At 34.2% G+C, this 21483-nt stretch overlaps 4 protein-coding genes across 4 annotated transcripts; 1 reads left to right on the forward strand and 3 right to left on the reverse strand.

The window, feature by feature from the left end:
- Window positions 1-272: 272 nt before the first annotated feature.
- On the reverse strand, window positions 273-1972 carry LOC7492055 (scopoletin glucosyltransferase). Its single transcript, XM_052450124.1, has one exon. It carries the CDS (start codon window positions 1839-1841, stop codon window positions 381-383), a length of 1461 nt encoding a protein of 486 aa, XP_052306084.1. The 5' UTR covers window positions 1842-1972; the 3' UTR covers window positions 273-380.
- A 4734-nt stretch (window positions 1973-6706) lies between these two features.
- Window positions 6707-8478, reverse strand: LOC7465032 (scopoletin glucosyltransferase). Its single transcript, XM_002298701.4, has one exon. It carries the CDS (start codon window positions 8299-8301, stop codon window positions 6826-6828), a length of 1476 nt encoding a protein of 491 aa, XP_002298737.2. The 5' UTR covers window positions 8302-8478; the 3' UTR covers window positions 6707-6825.
- A 5905-nt stretch (window positions 8479-14383) lies between these two features.
- LOC7492053 (uncharacterized protein At4g06744) lies at window positions 14384-16076 on the forward strand. Its single transcript, XM_002300192.4, has one exon. It carries the CDS (start codon window positions 14604-14606, stop codon window positions 15867-15869), a length of 1266 nt encoding a protein of 421 aa, XP_002300228.3. The 5' UTR covers window positions 14384-14603; the 3' UTR covers window positions 15870-16076.
- Window positions 16077-19075: 2999 nt separating this feature from the next.
- LOC7492052 (protein IRX15-LIKE) lies at window positions 19076-20773 on the reverse strand. The gene is made up of 2 exons (XM_024605956.2): window positions 19581-20773; window positions 19076-19309 (listed from the first exon to the last, which is right to left on the reverse strand). The coding sequence occupies exon 1, from the start codon at window positions 20552-20554 to the stop codon at window positions 19589-19591; it is 966 nt and encodes a 321-aa protein (XP_024461724.1). The 5' UTR covers window positions 20555-20773; the 3' UTR covers window positions 19076-19309; window positions 19581-19588.
- Window positions 20774-21483: the final 710 nt, after the last annotated feature.

Raw genomic sequence — 21483 nt, forward strand, 5'->3', positions numbered from 1 at the left:
CATTAAATCTCAGTTAGGTGAAACAATAGTTTGTCTTTCCTTTTTTATGCTTTTTCTCCTAGAAGATGTAATTAATTAGAGAAGTGTGCTACAGATGTTGATGTTCAGTTTGGCATGCCATGGAAGATTAGTTAGGTGTTATTACCACAAGTAACTCATGGAGAAGGTTATAAACTCGTCTTCTTTTACATCTCTTTTAATTTGTTAATGTAGCGGTAACTCTTGTGTTTTCACAATGAGATGCTGTTATCTCATTTGCATGTGTACTCGTGTTTGAAGATTACAAAGAATGTTAAAATAACTCAATTCACATACATATATACGAAAAGCACGTTTATTCAACAGATCTTTTTTTCCTGACAATTCATGTTCATCCTGTTCTAGTAGCTGGTAGACTTTATGGCTCTAAGGTCTTCTATTAATGCATTCAAATCGCAGTATGATGATCCCTCTACTTCAGTCGCCCTCCTTGCCATCTCTTTGAGTGCCTTAGTTCGGTTTCTGAGTCCCTCAGCTACTTCACCAACCATTAACTGAGTAATCGCGTTCTCTATTTCTTCCTTCTTCACTAAAATTTTCCTTTCATGCCTCGACCATTCCTGAGCTCCAACCGCTACACCTATTTTGAGAACATCTGTAATCAATTTTTCATTATAAAACTGTTCAGCACAAAGTGGCCATGTGACCATTGGCACCCCTGCAGTAATTCCCTCCAGTGCTGAGTTCCATCCACAATGAGTCATAAACCCTCCAACGGCTTCATGGTCAAGGATCAGCATCTGGGGTGCCCATCCTCTTATTATCAAACCCTTTCCTTGAATTTTCTTCTCGAATCCTTCTGGCAACCATTCTTCTCGGTCTTCACCCTTTGTTTTTTCTCCATTTTTCACTGCCCAAATGAAGTTCTGTCCAGAAGCTGCAAGAGCCTTTGCAATCTCAAATAACTGAGTAGCTGAAAAGTCAGACTTGGACATGCTTCCAAAACAAATGTATAGAACTGAACGGGATTTCTTCATGGCTAGCCATCTCAAACATTCATTTTCATCGATAGATGCCACGCCTCCTCTTTGCATTTTATCTCTGGTGTCCCTATTGCAAAGTGAAACTGGGCCGATGTGCCATGCCTTCCTTCCGATCACCTTCTTGTAGTGTTCTGAATAAGCTGGTTCCAGCTCATGGAAACTGTTCATGATAACTCCATAGCTTTCCAAATCTGCTCGTGAAATTTCATCCATTAGCTTTGAAAGTTCGCTATTTTCCTTAACATGTGAAGGCAGTTGTAGTCTAGTCAACTTTATCTTGTCTGGAAGGCCAGGCACCGTGAAAGGCTCCAAATCAGTTTCTATGCTTTTGTAAGGTTCGAAGCGTTTCAAGCAATCAGATACACAGAGAGCAAAATAACTTGTTCCATGGAAAACCAGCCTTGGGATCCCAAATTTGCTTGCCACTTTTGTAGCCCAGGGAAACATCATGTCTGCCACAAGACAACTGGGACGGCATTCTTCGAGGAGATACTCGAGTGGTTGTTGAAGCAGGCTAACTGCCTTGAAGAACTTTGGAACCATTTCTAACGTTTCGATGGAACTCGCATTCTCACAACCTACTGGCAGCCCAGCTTCTGCAGAAGGGAATTTCATTATAAGAATACAGATTTTGGAACCCATTTCTATATCTCGTTCAATTGTTCTTGAGAAGAGAGGCGCATTAAGAGGAGTGGTAATAATGGTTGCCTTCACCCCATGCCTAGCAAAAGTTCTAGCCATGTCAACAGTTGGAATGATATGGCCTTGGGCCATGAATGGGAAGAATGCAATGTGAAGCTGGAACGGCGGGGACTCCATTTAGTCTTGAACTTGGAGCTGATGATGAATGAGCGATGTTAAGTTAAAAGTTTTGAAAGGGCCAAGGTAGGGCGAGGAATTAACGGGAAGCTATTTGGCTGCTTGCAGTGAAGTAATTCTTTAGAACATAATTTGCATGTTTTTAATTGTCATTCTTTCTTACCTCCCCATAAATATTTATACTCCAGCATAAGGCTTTAAACTATATGCCTTTTGTTTTTATAATGTTTAAACTACACAGTTGATTTGTTATAACTGGGTATGTTTTGATGATGCATGTGACTGAGACATTAGAGAAAATCAAGCATGGTGAAGAAGTATGGTAGGAAGCTTCCCCTCTCTCACCAAGTTTCTAGTCAAATTGATGCATTTTTTTTTATAGCGATTCAAGCTCAAGAAAGCCTCGGTAAGCCCCTGAGAAATAGTCTCTACATTTTAGGATTTAATATTCTCCCCGTACTTTTTTTTTTTTTTACCCGGGGTGTCCGGGCCAGCTTACGCGCACCACAACTAATTCTCGGATCCACTGAACACCCTGCAAGCCTAGTAGGTAGGTAAGACACCGCGGGAGTGACAGACGTGCGCGCTGAGGCTCGAACCCAGGTGATAGAAGCAAGGAAACCTTGCCTCTGCCGCTGGGCCACAAGCCTCTGTGTATATTCTCACCATACTTTATTCATAGACAAATGGCATTGTATTTGGTCAAACTTATTGGAGCACAAGAAATGTTTTTGTAATTTATGGTAAATCTTTGTCCAAAACTTTGGTCAAACTTCTTGAAGCTCAAGAAATGTTTTTGTTCATGGTAAATCTTTGTCCAAAACTTGGACAGGTCGTAATCTTAGTTATGATCCACTTAAAATAATATCTATTAGCTAATTGACCGGCGTTGGATAAAAAGTTTTTTTACATGAAAAAAATATAAAAGGTTGATTTAACAACCTTGTTTTTTAAGATCTATTTTTTAATTAATTAAATAATTATAAAAATAGTTTTTTCATTACAATTATTTCAGTGAAAAAAATTATTATTTTTATTACCAGCAAGGTAACATTGAAAATATAATCTATTATATTAAAGAATCCCTGCCCACAACTCTTCCCCCACCCACCCCTCGCAAGTCCCCGCTTTTCTTGAACAAAAAAGATAACTTTATGCATATATTAAAACATTTTTTTTTTTTTTTACGTTTTAAAAATATTTTTAATTTAATTTAATATTTTTCTTTGATTTAAATTAATATATTTTTTATATTTTTAAATCATTTTAATGTACTGATATTAAAAATAATTTTTTAAAAATAAAAAAATATATTATTTTAATATATTTCTAAGTGAAAAGTACTTTAAATTTTTTCCAAGAAAAAATTTAAAAAGGTAAGGGAGTCTTATTCCCATAATCATATGTGTATAATGCTCCCATAATCATCACAACTATCATAACATTCAACATTTTGGTATTCAATATCTTGAAACTTGGAAGTAATGACCTAATAAATGTTAAAATGACTCAATGATTACATAATTAATGAACTTCATCCTCTCGCGTTGTACTCATTCACCTCTTCATCATCCCATTTAGTCTCTTGCTCATCCTCTGAAAAAAATAAAAAACATGTTAACTAAATTAGATATTGGAATTGATTAAAAACATGAACATGTAGAAAACTTAATCTAACAATGTAAGCCTCACAAGATTTATAGAATTGACAACACTCTCCATTACTTTCTTCTCAATATCTAAAATAAAATACCACTGGTATATATTGGATGAGGTTATGGAAGCAACGTTTGATTCTTGAAGTAAAGTTAGTGTCTTCAGGTTCATATCCAAGAAAACAAAAGGGTATTCATTGAAGTATCGTGACACAAAAAGGCTCAAGAAGAGAGAAAAACGAAGGATGAACTTTGTCCTGGAGCTATTTAGATTGCAGAACTGGAGAAATCCCAAATCAGCAGATTCTTCTTGCCGCATATTAATACGACAGTTAGAAGTCAATTTAAACGATTTCCTTGGAGAGCATATCTAACTCTTAGAGCTATTATAAAACCAATTGATTCTTGAGTCAGGCATGACATGTAGTTTTTCATAGAAACTTCTACGGGACTATACAATGGCCACTAAAAGCAGATGGCCTAACTGCCTTTTATGGAAACTGTTTGTGCTGTCATCTAATAAAACCATCATCAGCTAGGAGCAATATATGTCAAGTAACTTCAAGCAAAGTTCACATGTAAAATTTTAAGAACTCTCAGTACACATTATGTTGACTTTCAGTGGTCGGTCCTAGGTGTTTTAATCTTCATATATAGTTGCCATTCCTCTTCTAGATTCAAGCAAACTATCGCTATGAACATCATTTGACCTCTTGGTAAAATTGATTGATGAAGTATAAAATTAATACCTACCCCCACATAGGCGAAGAGGACACAGTAAAGGGTTGCCACAGTTGGCAATAACAGCCCCGAATTCTCTTGTAAAAGATAGATTGCAACACCATAAGAACAATTACCATGTGAGAAATGTAAATTTCTATTTGCAAATTGATCAAGACTTCAAGTAGTAGAATGATAGAGAAAAAGAAAAGGGAGTCTTTTCAAAAGGACATGACAAATAGAGAATCTAGGAAAATTGATTGTTCATTAAAAAATGATAAGTAAGAAGAAAATAGAACAATGCAATGTGGAATACTAACCTAACACAGAAAATAAAAGCATAAAGCCTGTCGATATTTGAATGACTCCCTGACTTCCTTCCAACTCATGTTAATCCCAGAAGACCTGCATTTTCACTGTGAGCATAGAAGAGCAAAATTACATTACTTAATTAGCTGGAGAGAATGTTAGAAGCAGGACATCCATCAATTCAGTACACCAAATGACAACGGTATTTTACATCTGAAGCGCAAAAAAAAGATGATTTTTCTAAACTTGGGTTAAATGTACACTTTAGTCCTCTTAACTTCTCAAATTATAAACTTTCAGTCCCTAATAATTTATAAAATTCAATTTTAGTTCCAAACTTTATTTTCCTTATTTTTTGGTCCTTAATTTGAGAGAGAAGAGAGAAAGTGGCCGGATTCTAGTTAATGAATTCTTTTTTTATGGGAAAAGTTTATATAAGGTGTTCCCTCCCCTTAAATTTAACTGAAATGGTAGATCTAAACTCGAAAATAATCTTTATTTCTGATTGATTATAGGTTTTGAAGCCAATTTCTATGTTGTTAGAGGCTATGAATATATTTCAGAAGGTGTTTAGGATATTGTTTTTTGTTTTTTCTGGTCAAAATATAGTTGAAAATAGACTTCTCTTAGTATGAAATAGATTAGTCTGATTTTTTTTTATGACCAGAGATCGTTGGAATCTAGGCAATACATGTAACATGTCGCCTGTTATTTTTTTCAAAGCATATAAGAAAATTAAAAAAATAAAGCCCACACATGTGGGCTGCTCCTTGCCTGTGCTCTTGGGTCTTTTTTCTGGAGGCCCAGGAACTCTGAACCTTCCTAACATGAGAGGCTTGGCCTTTTTTGCTTTTTTTTTTACCCATTACAATTGTATTTTTTTGTCTTGTTTTTTCCCCTTAAATTTCATCACTTAATATTTGGTTGATTATTAATTGAGCAATGTAATTTATTTTGATTTTTTTTTCCAATTACTTTGATATTTTGTTAGTTTTTTTTGTTTATAGGTGTTTATTTTTGAAAAAAAATTATATATAAAAAAAATTATTGAACCCAATTGAATCCATGAACCCAATTAAAAAACTATTTTTTGATAAAAATCCAATCACTTTGATATTTTGTTGGTTTTATTTTATTTTATAGGTGTTTATTTTTTATAAAACATTATATATAAAAAAATTATTGAACCTAGTTGAATCCATGACTCAGGTCACATGTTTGACTGATTAATTTAGCTAGGTAGGAGTTGGGTTTGCTGATTTTTTTTGTTGCATAAATAGTTATTGATTTACTTAATTAGTTATGTACATGAATTTTTTGAATTATACTTAAGATTATCTATCACTCATGTCACATGTTTGAGTGATTAATTTAGCTAGGTAGGAGTCGGGCTTGATGATTTTTTTTGTTGCATAAATAGTTATTGATTTACGTAATTAGATATATATATTAACTTTTTGAATTATACTTAAGATTTTTTTATATACAAAAATATATGGTAAAAATCTACATATATATTTAAAAAAAACTAAAAAATTTGACTGGTAACGCGCAATTCAAATAACTATTTTCTTTTTATTACATGAAATTACTGCCAATCAATTGGTTCATGGCTACCCTATTGATTTTATTGTCGAGGTAGTGTTTCAAGTCTTTTTCAGTGCAATACTATGTTTTAAGTTCGACTCTTGCATGCATCTTGCAAGTCTCTCGCTTGGGTAGCTAGGAAGACGTGCTTCTATAATATATTGTGTTGATCTTCGTGGCTTTATGAGCAGGCATGAAACGCAAAATCTTCACAGGTGCCAGGCAGTTAGCAAAGCATGAACTGGTTGGTGGTAACCTGTGCTGTGTGATATCTGGGTTTCTTACCGATAAACAATGCACCAGATTTTCCTTTATTATTTATGTAGAGAGGTTATATTATATATAGAGGTTTTCGTCATTCAAGGATGGTTACCTTTTTTTACTTACAACTCGTGGCCAGTTAAGAGCTACAGTTTGCTGGTTAAGATGTGTTAGATACCGCCTGTCTTCTCATGCTTAGCACTTTCAGAAACACTTGTAGGACTTCCTCAACTATAGTTTCATGTGGATTCTAGTCACAACGGTTTTCTTGTTGAACAGGAAGCAAGCTAACACATGTCAGTGAAGCTACATGCCTCTTCTTCCAGGAAAAAATCGTGTAAAATGCTCTTTTATTTTTGTGAAAAACTAAATACGGACAAGCAGAACGCATTTCACCGCAATCTTAATCACACCTCTAGGAACATTGTAATAGGAAATTAAAACAAGACATGTTAATGGACTGCGGATTCTTGCTTGCTTGTCTCAAGGGCCCTTAATTCTTCCAGCAATGCAGTTAAATCAGAGTAAGATGATCCTCCTTCTTCCATAGCGTTCCTTGCCATCTCCTGCAATTCCCTTGCTCTGTTTCTTATTTCCTCAGCTTCTTCGCCAACCATCAAATGAACAATTGCCTTCTCTATGTCGTCCTTCATCACTAGAATTTTCTTAGCATATCTTGACCATTCCAGGGCACCAACTCCAATTCCTATCTTGAGAACATCTGTAATCAGCTTTTCATTATCGAACTGCTCAGCGTAAAGTGGCCATGTGACCAGTGGCAGCCCTGCAGTCACTGCCTCTAATGTTGAGTTCCATCCACAATGAGTCATGAACCCTCCAACGGCTTTATGGTCGAGGATTAGCACCTGTGGTGCCCATCCCCTTATTATCAATCCCTTACCCTCCATCCTTCTCTCAAATCCTTCTGGCAACCACTCTTCCTTGTCTTCATGCTTTCTCAGCTCTCCCTTTCTCACAACCCAAATGAAATTCTGACCAGAAGCTTCAAGAGCTAAAGCAATCTCCCGTAGTTGAGCAGCTGGAAAGTCGAGCAAGGTTCCAAAACAAATATATAAAACTGAGTTGGGTTTCTTCAAGTCGAGCCATCTCAAACATTCATGTTTACCAATGGATGCTGTATTTCCTCTTTCTGCTTTATCTTCAATGTTCCTGTTGCATAGTGACAGTGGGCCGATGTGCCATGCCTTCCTTCCCATTACCTTCCTGTAGTGTTCTGAGTACGCTGGTTCCAGCTCATGGAAACTGTTCACGAGGACTCCATAGCTTCTCAGCTCTGATTCTGAAACTTGATTTACCAACTTCGTAAATTCATGCTCGGTTGTCTGTTTTAAGTAATCTGGCAGTTGCTGTCTTGTCGTCTTTATCTGGTCCGGTAACCCAGGCACTATAAAAGGCTCAAAATCTGAATCCACTCTTCTGTGGGGTTCATAGCGTTTTAGGGAATCAAAGACACACATAGCAAAATAACTTGTTCCACTGAAATACAACCTTGGAATCCTGAGCTTGTCAGCAACTTCTGTAGCCCAGGTAAACGTCATGTCCGCCACTAGACAGTGGGGGTGGCATTCTTCTAGGAGCTGTTCAATTGGCTGTTGAAGCATGCTCATGGCCTTCAAGAAATTCGCATGCATGTCCCACGAAATAATAGAACTTAAGTTCTCACATCCTTCTGGCAGCCCAGCCTCTGCAGATGGGAATTTTATTATGCGAATACTGATATCATGACCCAGTTGTCCATCTCTTTCAATTGCTTTAGAGAAGAAGGGTGCATTGAGGGGAGTGGAAATAATGGTTGCTTTCACCCCACGCCTAGCAAATAATCTTGCCATGTCAACTATTGGGATCATGTGGCCAGGAGCCATGTATGGGAGAAAAAGGACATGAAGCTGATATGACTTTGAATCCATGTGGCCTGGTAGAGCAGGTGTAGATTTAGAGCAGATGATTTATCTGTTTGGGCAAAAAGGTCGAACAGAACACCAATTTATCTGCTGATTTGGGTTGGCTCTAGAAGTTAGGTTTGGACTTTATTTTCCCTTGGCAAACTCTAATTCTTGTCTTTCCCTCACCTTATTGTTTACCGGTTCTGATATATTTGACCTTTTGAAGAGAAACAGGCAAAAATAACTTGGTTTCCAAACATACTGTGGTTTCCTGGCAACTTCGTGAAACATAAAATAAATAAAAAAGATTGTTTCATGAACATCTAGCAAATGGGGTCAGAGTTGTTGAATCTCTAATTAAGACAATAAGAAAAACTAAACATCCAACTGCTGACCATTGAGTATTTTTGCTCATGTACAGTTGAGATGTTTTAATATGCTCTCTCTCTCTCTCTCTCTCTTGGAATACAGTTGAGATGTTTTAATATGCTCTCTCTCGTGCATCAGTGTTTTTTTTTCTTATGTGACGTCCCAGATGAGAACAAGAATGGTCTTGACTCTGAATGTCATGCTTGGGTATGGATCGGGTAAAGTGTGTTGTTTTGTATCTAATATTTATATAATACAAATATTTGTATAGATATCCTATATATTTATATTAATTATCTAGATGTTTATATAAAATATCTTAAATATTTCTTAATATATTTATCTTTAAAAAATCTATAAAAACAAAACTTTATCTCTCTAGATGAAAGGCCTACCAAAACTCATCTCTCTAGACTCTATTTCTCTAGACAATTAGTTCTGTTTGTTTTAGCATTTCAAAAGCGTTTTTAAAAAAAATTAAAAATTTTGATTTTTTTCTTTGCTTCAAATTTATATGTTTTTGGTATTTTTAGATCATTCTGATGTGCTGATATCAAAAATAATTTTTAAAAAATAAAAAAATATATAATTTTGATATATTTTCAAGTGAAAACATTTTGAAAAGCAACCGCAACCACACTCTCAAACACGCTTTATATGTCTAAAAAAACATAAGTCTGATAGAAGATTTAAACAAGGTTTAAGAAACATTTAAGCCTAAAGAATACTAGTTGGATGTCCGCGCTACGCGACGGGCTCACCTTTTATTTTCATAAAAACTACTGTAAACATTTATAATATAAAAATAATATTTTTTTAATATTAATAATATTTTTTTCAAATTTATGAATTATTTTATTAATAATATTAATTATAATAAAAATAATAATATTTATAACCCAAATAATACTATTTTTGATATGAATATTTAGAATTATAATAAAAATAATTATATTTATAACATAAATAATTATATTAAGAATTTCAAGAATGATTACAGCACATAATATTATTTTTTATATCAATACTTTGAGTTATAATAAAAATAATAATATTTATAACACAAATAATACTATTTTTTATCTGAACAATTTGAATTATAAGAGAAAAAATAATATTTATAACACATATTATTATATTAACACATGTGGTTGGGCGCGGACGGGTCCAAACCCAACATGGGTGTGGGGTTGGGCATGGACGCGTCCAGCCCAACTTCGGCTTGGGCGTGGACGCGCCCAGATTTTTAATTAAAATAAAAATAAAAATAATTATAACACAAATAAACTATTTTTAATATTAATACTTTTAATAATAATAATAATAATAAAATAATATTATTTTTAATATTAATACTTTTAATCATAATAAAAAAAAATTATAACACAAATAATATATTTTTTAATATTAATAATATATTTTTTCAAATTTATTAATTATTTTATTAATAATATCAATTATAATAAAAATAATAATATTTATAACACAAATGATAATATTTTTAATATTCACACTATTAATTATAATAAAAATAATAATATTTATAACTTAAATAATTATATTAAGAATTTCAAGGATGATTACAACACAAATAATAATATTTTTTATATCAATACTTCGAGTTATAATAAAAATAATAATATTTATAATACAAATAATAATATTTTTAATATGAACACTTTGAATAATAATTTCAAGGACCCAACTTGGGGTTGGGCGCGGACGCGTTCGGACCCAACTTGAGGTTGTCATAGGCAATCAAGCCTTTTGCCAAGACCCTAGTGTCAGGTAGCGCTCGGGTCTGCCCCGCGCAAGGGTCGGTCAGCCAAAACGCCAGTTGTCCTTGCGTGGGCAGCGCCTGTGCCAGGTGCCCACTCCCCATGACTTGCAGCTCCACCAAAACTTGTGCTAATAATTTTCTTCCTAACCATCCCTTCAATGCCAAATGCACCCCAGTGAAAAAGACAACCCCATCCCTCCTCCGCTGTCATTGCAACTCTATGTGTTAAGGGCTGAGCTGCCATTACACTGCTCCAATTCACAGTGCTTTGTGTTTATATAAACAGTAATAGGGGCACTAAGCCCTTTTAGTATATTACGTAATTTATTCTTCATGTCACCCAAGATACTGATTTAAGTTTCGAAGTGTTCTTCTAGCAGGTGTCGCCGGGCCCAACAAGTCCTTCAGATCTAGTTTTATCAGTCCATAAAAAGCACCCTTAATTTTTCTATTGAGAATTTTTCCAGCCTTATTAATGGGCTTTTTTTCCCTTTAAGAACTTGAACTTACGATCATATTCTAGTGCACCCCAATCCTCGTGACTGCCCCCCTTTTTTGTTTACCATAAGGTTTGCAATTGAGTGTATTTTTGTACTTTCATACTAATTTTTAAGGTAATTACCAAGGTCATAGGGATGTTTTGGTATTTTCATGTTGACTTTTTAGTTTTTTTTTATCAAAAAACTATCAGCGAGTGGATAACGTTCATGCCATTCATGCGGCTTATGTGACGCTACTTGATGGCTAAACCTAACATTTTGTTGTCTATTTGGATGCGCCACCGTGTTCTATTCCACTTGGTATGGCGGGTGATGGCGTATGGTAGTCAGATTATCGTTGGTGGTTGTATCTTCCCCCCTCCCCCCTTCTTTTCTTTATACTGCCAAGTAAAGTACAGAGTTGTCCTTTTTTTTTTTCAATTTCAATCCACATTCTTTTAATTTTTAATTTTGTTCTTATTCTTTTTATAGAATTTTTATTTTTTTTCAATTTAGTCTTTCAATTACAATTTCTCATATATTTTGTTTTCATTGTGGTCCTTATTTTTTAGATTTTTAATTTTTTTTTCTTGGCCTTTTTGTTAAAGTTTTTTTTTTTACTTTCAATTTCATCATTCAATCAAAGTTTTTGTTGTTTTATTTTTTTTAAATTTAACCCTCATTCTTTTCATTTGTTTTTCATTTTATTAAAGTTATTTTTAAATTCAATTTAACCCTCAAATTGAAATTCTTTGTTTGCCCCCTAATTAATTTTTTTAGATTCTTTTGTATTATTGATTTTTTTTCCCTGGTTTCATCTTTTGACACTTGATTTTTTAGGGATTCGACGTCGTACGATCTTATCGTTTTGCATTAATTTTTTTTCTTCAAAAAATATTAGTTTTGTGATTTTCTTCAATTTCTTTTCTATGAGTTTATCCTGATCTCATAACACAGGTTTACGGGTTTTGCATGCTTTTTTTAGAATATAAGTTTTTTTTAAAAAAAATATTTTGTTTGTGTTTGAGTTTTTCAAGATATTATTTTAATTCATCTATGTATTTTTTTTTGTTTTATACAAACGAACTTTATTTTTCAAAATAAAAATATTCCTTTTTAAATAATATTTCTTATGTGTTCGGCCTTCCGTAATATTTTTTTAGGGTGTGAGTTTATTCACTCAGTTTTATTTGTGTTTATCTTTTCAAAATAAAAAATATTCCTTTTTAAATAATATTTCTTATATGTTTGGCCTTGCTTAATATTTTTTTTAGGGTATGGATTTATGTTGTCAGTTTCATTTGTGTTTATCTTTTATTGATTTAAATAAACAAGTTCAGTGAACACAGTCGGATGAATGTCTCATTTAAGTGATTGAATGTCCTTATTTACATTCATTTTTTTTATTTTTGATTTATTTATCTCTTAGTTATTGTTAACAATTTTTCATTTATTTATAAATATGGTTATTGATTTATTTAATTGGATGATTGCATGGGTTTTTGATTTACATTTTGAATTTTTTTTCTGTAAAAAACACATCAAAGTAGCTTGCATATTCATTTTTGTTTTTTTTAAAAAAACGTTATAGGGGCATGGGTTAGATAGCTATTGATAATATAAATGACCTGAATGAAAGAACAAAAGATTTCAATTCCTAAAGAAGTATTGCAGCAGGACACAGGGGGCATCAAGTTTCTGCTAAATTGCCCTAATATAAGGCAAAGATATTGTGACAAGCATCATTTGACGAAAATGAGATTTTTTTTTTTTAGTTTGTCTTTTCTTTGTCGGCAGACAAAACTTAAGATGAAATGATTCAATGTGGTTTTTTCCTTTGAATTATTTTTTAAAAATAATTTTTCTTAAAAAAATATTGAATTAATGTTTTTTAATATTTATAAAGGAGTTTGATATAAGAATATTAAAATTATTAAATATCATCTAAAGAATCAATGTGATACCTTGTTCAAATTAAAAGAATTTTAAAAAATAATTTCAATTATATCATCAAACACACGAACAATAACTATAATTTTTTCAAAATATTTTTTATTTTAAAATACATAAAAATAATTAAAAATTATTTTTAATATTAGTATATCAAAATAATATAAAAATATTAATTTAAAGTAAAGAAAAAAATAAAAAAAATTTAATTTTTTTTAAAAATATTTTTGAAATACAATACCAAATATACCCTTAGCCCATGAGAAAGTGGTTTTATTCGACCTTGCTTCTCGAGAAACCTAGAGATGGACAAGGTTTGTGTTTTGGTCCACTTTGGTAACTGGGCTGGTCTGGTGGATGTGATGTTTAAGAAGAATAAATCGGGTCAACTGATCGAATGGTGAGTTGTCTCGAATGCTATTTGAGGGCCCGAAAAAATTGATTTTCAATGGGAGGTCAAGCACATCAAAAATCACCTCGCTAGTAATTATTATTATTATTTATTTGTTTTAGTTTAACATGGGTGTTCGGGCTAGCTTGCGCGCACCTCGACTAATCTCACAGGCCCTGAAGTTAACGACCATGTAAGCCTCCAGTGGCCATCATATGAGCAACCACATGGCTCGAACCTGAGACCACAGAAGAAGCAAACCTTTTGGTCTAAAGCTTTTATCACTTGGTCACCACCTAGATGATTTTATTATTATTATTATTATTATTCGATACTTGGGTTGTATTTTACTCCAAACTAACTCCTTTCTCGAACACCTGCTCGTGATTCATGAGTTACTAGTCTTATCATAAGAGTTTTAACGATCAAGAAATCGAGATTTTAGAATATTTGAAAATGGAGAAGTAATTGTTTTTAAAAATATTTTTTATATGAAAATATATTAAAATAATATTTTTTTATTTTAAAAAATTATCTAAAATATAAAAAGATATTAATTTAAAATAAAAAAAATTAATTTATTTTAAAAATACTTTTAAAATAAAAAACAAATTAATATTTAATATAAATATCTATTACATGACTGTATTCCAAATGTCCTCACTGCCTAACCATTAAAAAAGGTAATGCGACTTAACGCGTTCATAGCACGAGAAGGTTGGTAGGCGAAAAAAGACTAAAACATATTAATTTCCAATCACATTAGTGATTTGTGGTCACCTTTTCCGAATGACCCATGGTATCCAGAAGCCAGCTTCCTCCTCCTCCTCCTCCTCCTCCTCCTTATTGGCGCACTAATTTCCTTTTAATGGCTGATCATTGCTTTTGGAGGTGTGAAAGCCTTTATTGCAGAATACGTGTTCCCTTTCACCACCTGTCCCGTTTGCGGATGAAATGCAACAGTTGGATTTGCCATCTTTGGTTTTATGATAAGGAATTTTTGCCTATCAACCCGCAGGCTGAAGACCGAGTCAGAAAGCTTATTGAACACAGCAATCTTCTTTTAATCATGAACGGCAACACAGACAAATTAATGCACTTAGGTCTAAAACACATTTAAAATCCCCCCCTCAAACAAATCCAAAATCATCTACCGACTGACCTTGAAGTAGTAAGATTAATTATAGCATATGTGTCGGATTCAATCCACCGAAACAGAATTGGTAAAACATACATTAAGAAACTTTTCGATTTGATAATGAGATTCACCAACCACACGAATTGCCAAGTATAAATTGACACTAGAAAATACCTTTAATCATCATCATCTTCTTCAAAACACTCCTCTAGCTACCTCATGTATCAAATGGGAAGCATTTCTTTATGCAGCAAGAGCTTGTTGCACATCTCGATCCTATTCCTTCCATGTTTTATTGGCGTAACTTATTGCCAAAAGTTTCAAGGCCTATCTCCATTAATATCACCTCCATTGATTCCAGAAATCTTAAACTTCTTAGACCAAAGGCTTGCCTCAGTGTTTCCAATCATCCAAGTCTTCAAGGACACTATCACCTCTGATCCCTTTAACATCACTCAAACTTGGGTTGGCCCAGATATATGCAACTACAAAGGCTTCTACTGTACTAGTCCACCTGATAATAACTCTGCCGTCGCCCTTGCTTCCATCGATTTCAATGGATTCCAGCTATCTGCCCCTACGCTTGATGGCTTCATTGATCAACTACCTGACCTTGCTCTCTTTCATGCCAACTCTAACAAATTTTCTGGTACCATATCACCAAAAATCACCAAGCTACCATTTCTTTATGAACTAGACATAAGCAACAATAATTTCCTTGGCAATTTTCCCATGGAGATTCTTGGAATCCCTGGCCTATCATTTTTAGATATCCGATTCAATTTCTTTACTGGAACAGTTCCTCCGGAAGTATTCACTCAAGGCCTTGACGTACTCTTCCTCAACAACAACAATTTTATTCAAAAACTCCCAGAAAACCTCGGCTCAACCACAGTGCTTTACCTCACCTTGGCTAACAACAAATTTATCGGTCCAATCCCACGTAGCATCAGTAAAGCTTCCGCGACACTAAAGGAAGTGCTGTTCTTGAACAACTTACTTGCAGGTTGCCTCCCATATGAACTAGGATTTCTTAGTGAACTAGTCCTTTTCGATGCTGGTAACAACTTACTAACCGGTCCTTTACCTTGCTCGTTGGGATGCTTGGCTAAGCTTGAACAGTTCAACCTCACTGGGAACTTATTGTATGGACAGGTGCCAGAGGTGGTGTGCGCATTAGGGAAATTGGTGAACTTGTCACTCTCAAGTAATTATTTTACAGAACTAGGGCCAACGTGTAGGAAACTAGTGAATAGTGGAGTTCTTGATATTAAAAAAAATTGTATACATGATCTCCCTGAACAGAGATCAGTGCTGGAGTGTGATGCTTTCTCCTTGCACCCTAGGTATTGCCCAAATCCTGCATCGTTTAACTTAATTCCTTGCAAGGTTCCATCCTCACCGAGTCATCCTTCGATTGGACCAAAGAGAAATTTGGTCAGTTATAGTGCTCTTCTGAGACATGCAGTTGATTTCCAGGAATAAACTAACAATGTACGGAAGGACGTTTGTCTAAACAATGTAAAGGTTGAGTTACACACAAGCTATTTATTGTGACCCAGCTTAGTCTAGCTACTCAAATTCCATGCTGATTCGAATCACAGGGATTGTCCAAAAAAATAAGGCAAGCTGTATTGTTCACGAGACAGTTTTCGCTATATGAAGTCGCTTCCTTTGTTTGGATGATCAAAAGATGTTCTTAATTTTGTGTTTGCGTAGTATCATGTTTGGATTTTAATCCGCCAATCCATCTGGGCCTATCTCAGGATTACTGAATCTCAATCTACTCGGGTTTGCATGAGCCTCTTAGTTCAATTGGCTCTGACTGGACCTTAAGCCATGTATAACAGGGACCATGAAGGTTCAACGGAGTACGGTGCTTGGGAAGCTGGAGATGCGCACCATGAGGCAACCAGAGACTATGGTGGTTGTGGTTCATCTGTTATGAACTATTCCAATTCCAAAAGGATGGGAAGATCCATCCTTTCACCAAACCGGTGGAATCATAGGTAAACAGCCCACTTCGTAGATATTCAAAATCACACGGGCCTGCTATCTTTTCGGGGAAAAAACTACAAGAACATATGGAATGCGGGCTCATAGACTAGCGGAATACATCATGAAGGCTTGGCCCAGAGAGATGACCATGCCAGAAAAGGGGAAATGGAAAGATAGCATTATAAACTAATCATGATTTAGGTTTTCCATTTGAAGTTTAAGAATTGAAAGAAACGTTCTTGGCTCTGAACTCTAATTGGAAATCTAAGGCACATTAGTTTGTTAGTGTCTTTATTGGCATGAATTGGCTAGAACCCATATAGAGAAATGGACTGGTTCCATCAAAAAACTGTATTGAGGATAAGTACAAGGTTCATGATACTAGAGTGCCATGTATAGAAGGTATTTTTTTGGAAAATTATCTTTACTATATCTTAGTTTAGTTGTTTTTTTATATGTTTTTAAAAATTACAGTCGTGTGACAATTTATATTCTAATTCATCCCCTATAATTTTGTTTATTTTACACTTATAAATTATAATTTTTTAAGATACAAAGGGTAAATATAAATACTCTTCTCTTTTCTTTTTTACAATGATGTATACGTGGTGTTCATAATATTTTAAGAAAAAAAACTTGCAAGTCCGCGTATCAAAATAGAGAGAAAAGAAGCTTGAAAGAATTTCTTACATACAACAATGTTGTCTGTGAATGATTTAGTACGAGATAAGGACACTTATGAGTAGCTAGTAGAAAGTTTCTTTCGGATCGATTGGCCGGAAATCATTACCTGTGTCAATAATTTCAATTTATTTATTTTATAAATGCCAAAAGAATAATTTATTTTGATGACATTATTTTGTGGTTTAAAATCTTTTTATCACTATTTTTTAATTGAATTTGTTCATCGTTTCTTCTTATATATATATATATATATATATATATATATATATATATATCTGTTTAAGACCATGTAGCTTAAATTTAGTGTAGAAAAATGGGGCTGCAAGAAAATTTTCGTTCTTTGGAAACTGGATCATTTTGAAAACGATTGATGTCTGCAAGATTTAGCATTATCCCAATGGGGCTACCATGATAGAAAGATTGAGTAATTATTGTTTTTTAAAATATATTAAAATAATATTTTTTATATAGCATATTAAAACATATTAAAAAAACATAAAAAAATAAATTTTAAAAATTTTAAATTTTTAAAAAACATCATTTTAAATACAATTCGGCAGCTAAGAACCAGTGTTGACCACCAAGGAAGAATGAAAAAGAATCTCAAGGACAATAATGAACTCCATAGATTTATTTCTAACCAAGGCATGACTGTCCGAACTACCACTCGTCACCATTAGCGCCATATACCTCACCGACACAATTTCCAGTTCCCCGCTTTGCCATGTGCCGTAGCGTACGCTTTCACCACGTGGCTAAATACAAATGAAAAGGAATTTCAAAAGAGGAGGAGGCAAATTACAGATCAGTCTCCAATCTATGTACGCATTAGTATATCAGTCCATAACCTTCAACATCTTGCCAATTTCTTTCCTTCCTTGTTTTGATCCAATCAATTCAATAATAATGATGCAACGTGTTATATCCAATAATATTTTTAAATTTATTTTTTAAATCAACACAACAAAAGATGATTCAAGCTGATCCTTTTCATTGGTCAAACATTATATCCAGCTTTCATGAAGATGTTATAACAATGGAAATCGACACGTGGATGAATTATATATCGAGCCAAACATAGCTCGGGGAGAAACTAGCAAGATCTTAAATGTTTTAGCATTAAACGTTGGTGACTAAATAATTCGGGGACTGATTTGTAGTTGTACAAAAACAAAAAGGAGCTGCCTATATGCGCTGATAGAGCAGCATAATTTTGGGGCGGCACATGATCTGGCACGTGCATCACCGGTCCCACAAACAGTCTTACGAACCTTCATGTCTGAAGTGAACCCGCTTGCAGGCCAGGATTAGGACGCGTCGAGAAACATTTAGCCACAGAGCGCGTACGGATTCCAAACCTTAAAACAATAGAGAAAGAGAAGTGCCGAAAGCTCCTCGTCCCAAATCCCCTTCACCGACACAATAATATTTTTTTTCCCCTGCATATCCGCTAATATAATTGAAATTGCTTTTTAGAAATGATTTCCATTTAAAATAATATTCTTTTTAAATGTTTTTATTATGATTATTGTTTACTTGTATCAAAATTATAAGTAAGCATTAATTTAATATCTCTTAAATAAAAATCACTTTAGAAAATTATTTAAAAAATACATGAATAGCAATTTTAAGTGTGTCTTGCCCACTTTGGCCTGCTAACTAGCAACAACACCACCCATAGGTATTTAGCATCTAAGTTAAGGGGCCTTGTCCTAGGATTTGAGATACCCATAAGCTCTCATTTTCTGCATTTCTCACGAGCATATCATAGTTATTACAAGGCAGGAGGCTTGCTTCTCCTACGCATGAAACATTAGAACTAAATATAGAGCAGGAGGCTTGTTTTTGTTGTTTCTCCTTTGTTTGACATAAAAAAAACACAAAAAAAAAAAAACACAGCGAGGAGGTCGGATGTTCCGCGTGAGTTGAATATGCTTATTGTGTTTAATAGGCCAAGCACTGGAAACTAATCAGGATTAGAGGGCCATGAACAGTTTACTAGTCACATCTTTCTTTCAAAATTCCCACCTTTTCTTTGTCTCCAAACAAGAACAGAAAATGAGATAAAGAGGGTAATAGAAAACCCTAATCCAAGAAGTCGTCACCCTTTCGTTTCAAAATCCCACCTTTTCTCATCAACCGAACAAGATTAGACATAAAAGTAAAATGAGAAATAGGCTTTGGCCATTCCCAGATTCATGGGCCTTCAATTGTCGTTTCAAAATCCCACCTGTTTTCATCACCTAAACAAAAAACGAGATATAAGTACGGTTTGAAATTACGGTAGTAATTGTTTTTAAAATATTTTTTATTAAAAAAATATTTTTTTATTAAGAAATTAAAATCATTCAAGAACAAAAAATATTAAATGGGCACTTGATTTTTCATGATTAATTTTGAGGAGATTTTTGACAGTTTTAGTAGTCCTATAAAAATTACATCTATATTAGAAAAAGGAAAACTAAAAGAGAAAATAAAAGAAAAATATGCAATGATACAAGTAATCACACAAACCCATGATCTCAGTCATCAAAATCATCATCCCCGGATGATAAAGATGTTGTCTTTGCTGTTGAAGATGGTGATGATGACAACAAAGATGTCGAATTTTTACAGAACTCAAAGCTATTAGCTTCCATTCTCTCCAGCACAAAATGCCCCAATGAATCAACAGTCTCTACCAAACTCTCTTTGCACAAAAACTCTTCACTGTAAACCCTCTCGACTTCTCTATTAAATTCATGCACAAAAACATGTGTCTTCTTGTTGCCTCCTCTGCTACTCCTTGCCAGAACAGACGCAGTAAATATCGGTGACATCCTCCCTGGGGCCGCCGCGAAATACCCACGAGGCCCATCAATTAAAATCACATCCCAAGTGATTTCATAAATGTGATTAGGCATGTCATTTATGCCAAGCTTACAATCAGAGAAGAGTAAATTCTGTACAGGCCTGCACTCACCATTGACTTTACCTTTCGTAACTAATAAAAGATCACTCATTTGACTAACTTTGGTGGTGAATTGTATATCATAGGCTTCAATATCGGGGTGGTTTTTTTCGAAGTTTGAAACAAGGTACTCACTTTCATCAAGAAAGACTGTACGACCATGGAAATTGAGGGATTTCCACAAAAGGGTCTCGTGGGTTAGGCCAAAAATGAGGAAATTGCAATGAGGGGAGCAGTGTTGGAGAGTGATGGCTATGGTGGAGAGTTCGGCGGATGACATGTGAGGTGTCGTGATGTTGGTGGTGGTAGCGTAGTGGAGGAGGGCAGCGGTGATGGAGGGTGGGAGAGAGGTGGTGGAGGTGGTGAGGGTTGAAGTTGTGGTGGTTGTAGGGAATGTGGTGGTGGTGAAGAGAGTAAGAGTGAAAGCTAAGGTAAAGAAAGTGACTATGAAGAGGAACCAAAGACGGTGGGTGGAAGGAGGGCTTTTGTGGATTGATTGGTGAAGGAATATGAGTTTTGTGTTTGTGTTGGTTTTCATTTTTCCTTGAAGAGAGAATTTGAGACCGCCCAGGCTCAGAAGAGTTTCAAGCTTTGAAATATCTCTGTTTGTTCGGTACTTTCTTAAACCTGGAGTTAGATAGGGAGTACAGAGGAATCAACGGAGGAAATTGGGAGGTTACCACGCATATCCCAAGAGAGAGGTGAAAGGAGCCGCGGTGGGAATATAGATTTGTGTATAGCCATGCTGTTTTTAAAATTACTTTTTATTTCAAGAACAATAAAATGTGTTTTTAAATAATTTTAATATATTAATATTAAAAAATATCTTAAAAAACATTACTTTAATAAAATTCATTTAAAAAATAATTTTGTAAAAATTCCTTGTGCCTTTGGTTATAAGTTTTTTTTGTTTGGTTAATTATTTGGTGCTTTTCATCTTTGTTTGCTAGCATTTAAGATCTTGGATAATACTGAACCTTTAATATTTTTGTACCTAAATTTTTTTCTAACCTGAACTTGCCAAAATCAGACATTCGGAGTATAATTTATTATTTTTTAAAAAAAACAGCAATTCTATAGTCTTCCTGGGGGTCGAAATTTCAAATATTAGAAAAAAAAAAAAAAAAACAGAGAGCATAATCTAGATAAAAAGTTTTATAATGTTAGATTTTTTTTTTTCCATTCAATTATCAGGTACAGAAACGAGGCAAGGGATATGGAGAAGCAGTCATGATGGTGGGACAAGGGCATTAAAGAGGTTTGGAAACTTACGAATAAACTGATGGTGAAACAATAGAAAAACAGAGGGGGGAGAGAAAAGACAGGCTAACAGAAGATCGGGTACGATATTGTTTTGAATATCGTGTAGGTTTAACTTGGTAATATGTGGAGAGATTTATTACATACATTAGGGAAAAAAGGTGACTGGTGGATGGGATGCCATTGTTGGTAAGATGTAATTCTTGC

The sequence above is a fragment of the Populus trichocarpa genome, chromosome 1, assembly GCF_000002775.5.
Source record: "Populus trichocarpa isolate Nisqually-1 chromosome 1, P.trichocarpa_v4.1, whole genome shotgun sequence".
Taxonomy (NCBI): domain Eukaryota; kingdom Viridiplantae; phylum Streptophyta; class Magnoliopsida; order Malpighiales; family Salicaceae; genus Populus; species Populus trichocarpa.

What these genes read in the sequence shown, in the direction of transcription:
- LOC7465032 (XM_002298701.4), bottom strand. Translation starts at nt 8,301, where the DNA reads ATGGATTCAAAGTCATATCAGCTTCATGTCCTTTTTCTCCCATACATG.
- LOC7492055 (XM_052450124.1), bottom strand. Translation starts at nt 1,841, where the DNA reads ATGGAGTCCCCGCCGTTCCAGCTTCACATTGCATTCTTCCCATTCATG.
- LOC7492053 (XM_002300192.4), top strand. Translation starts at nt 14,604, where the DNA reads ATGTATCAAATGGGAAGCATTTCTTTATGCAGCAAGAGCTTGTTGCAC.
- LOC7492052 (XM_024605956.2), bottom strand. Translation starts at nt 20,554, where the DNA reads ATGAAAACCAACACAAACACAAAACTCATATTCCTTCACCAATCAATC.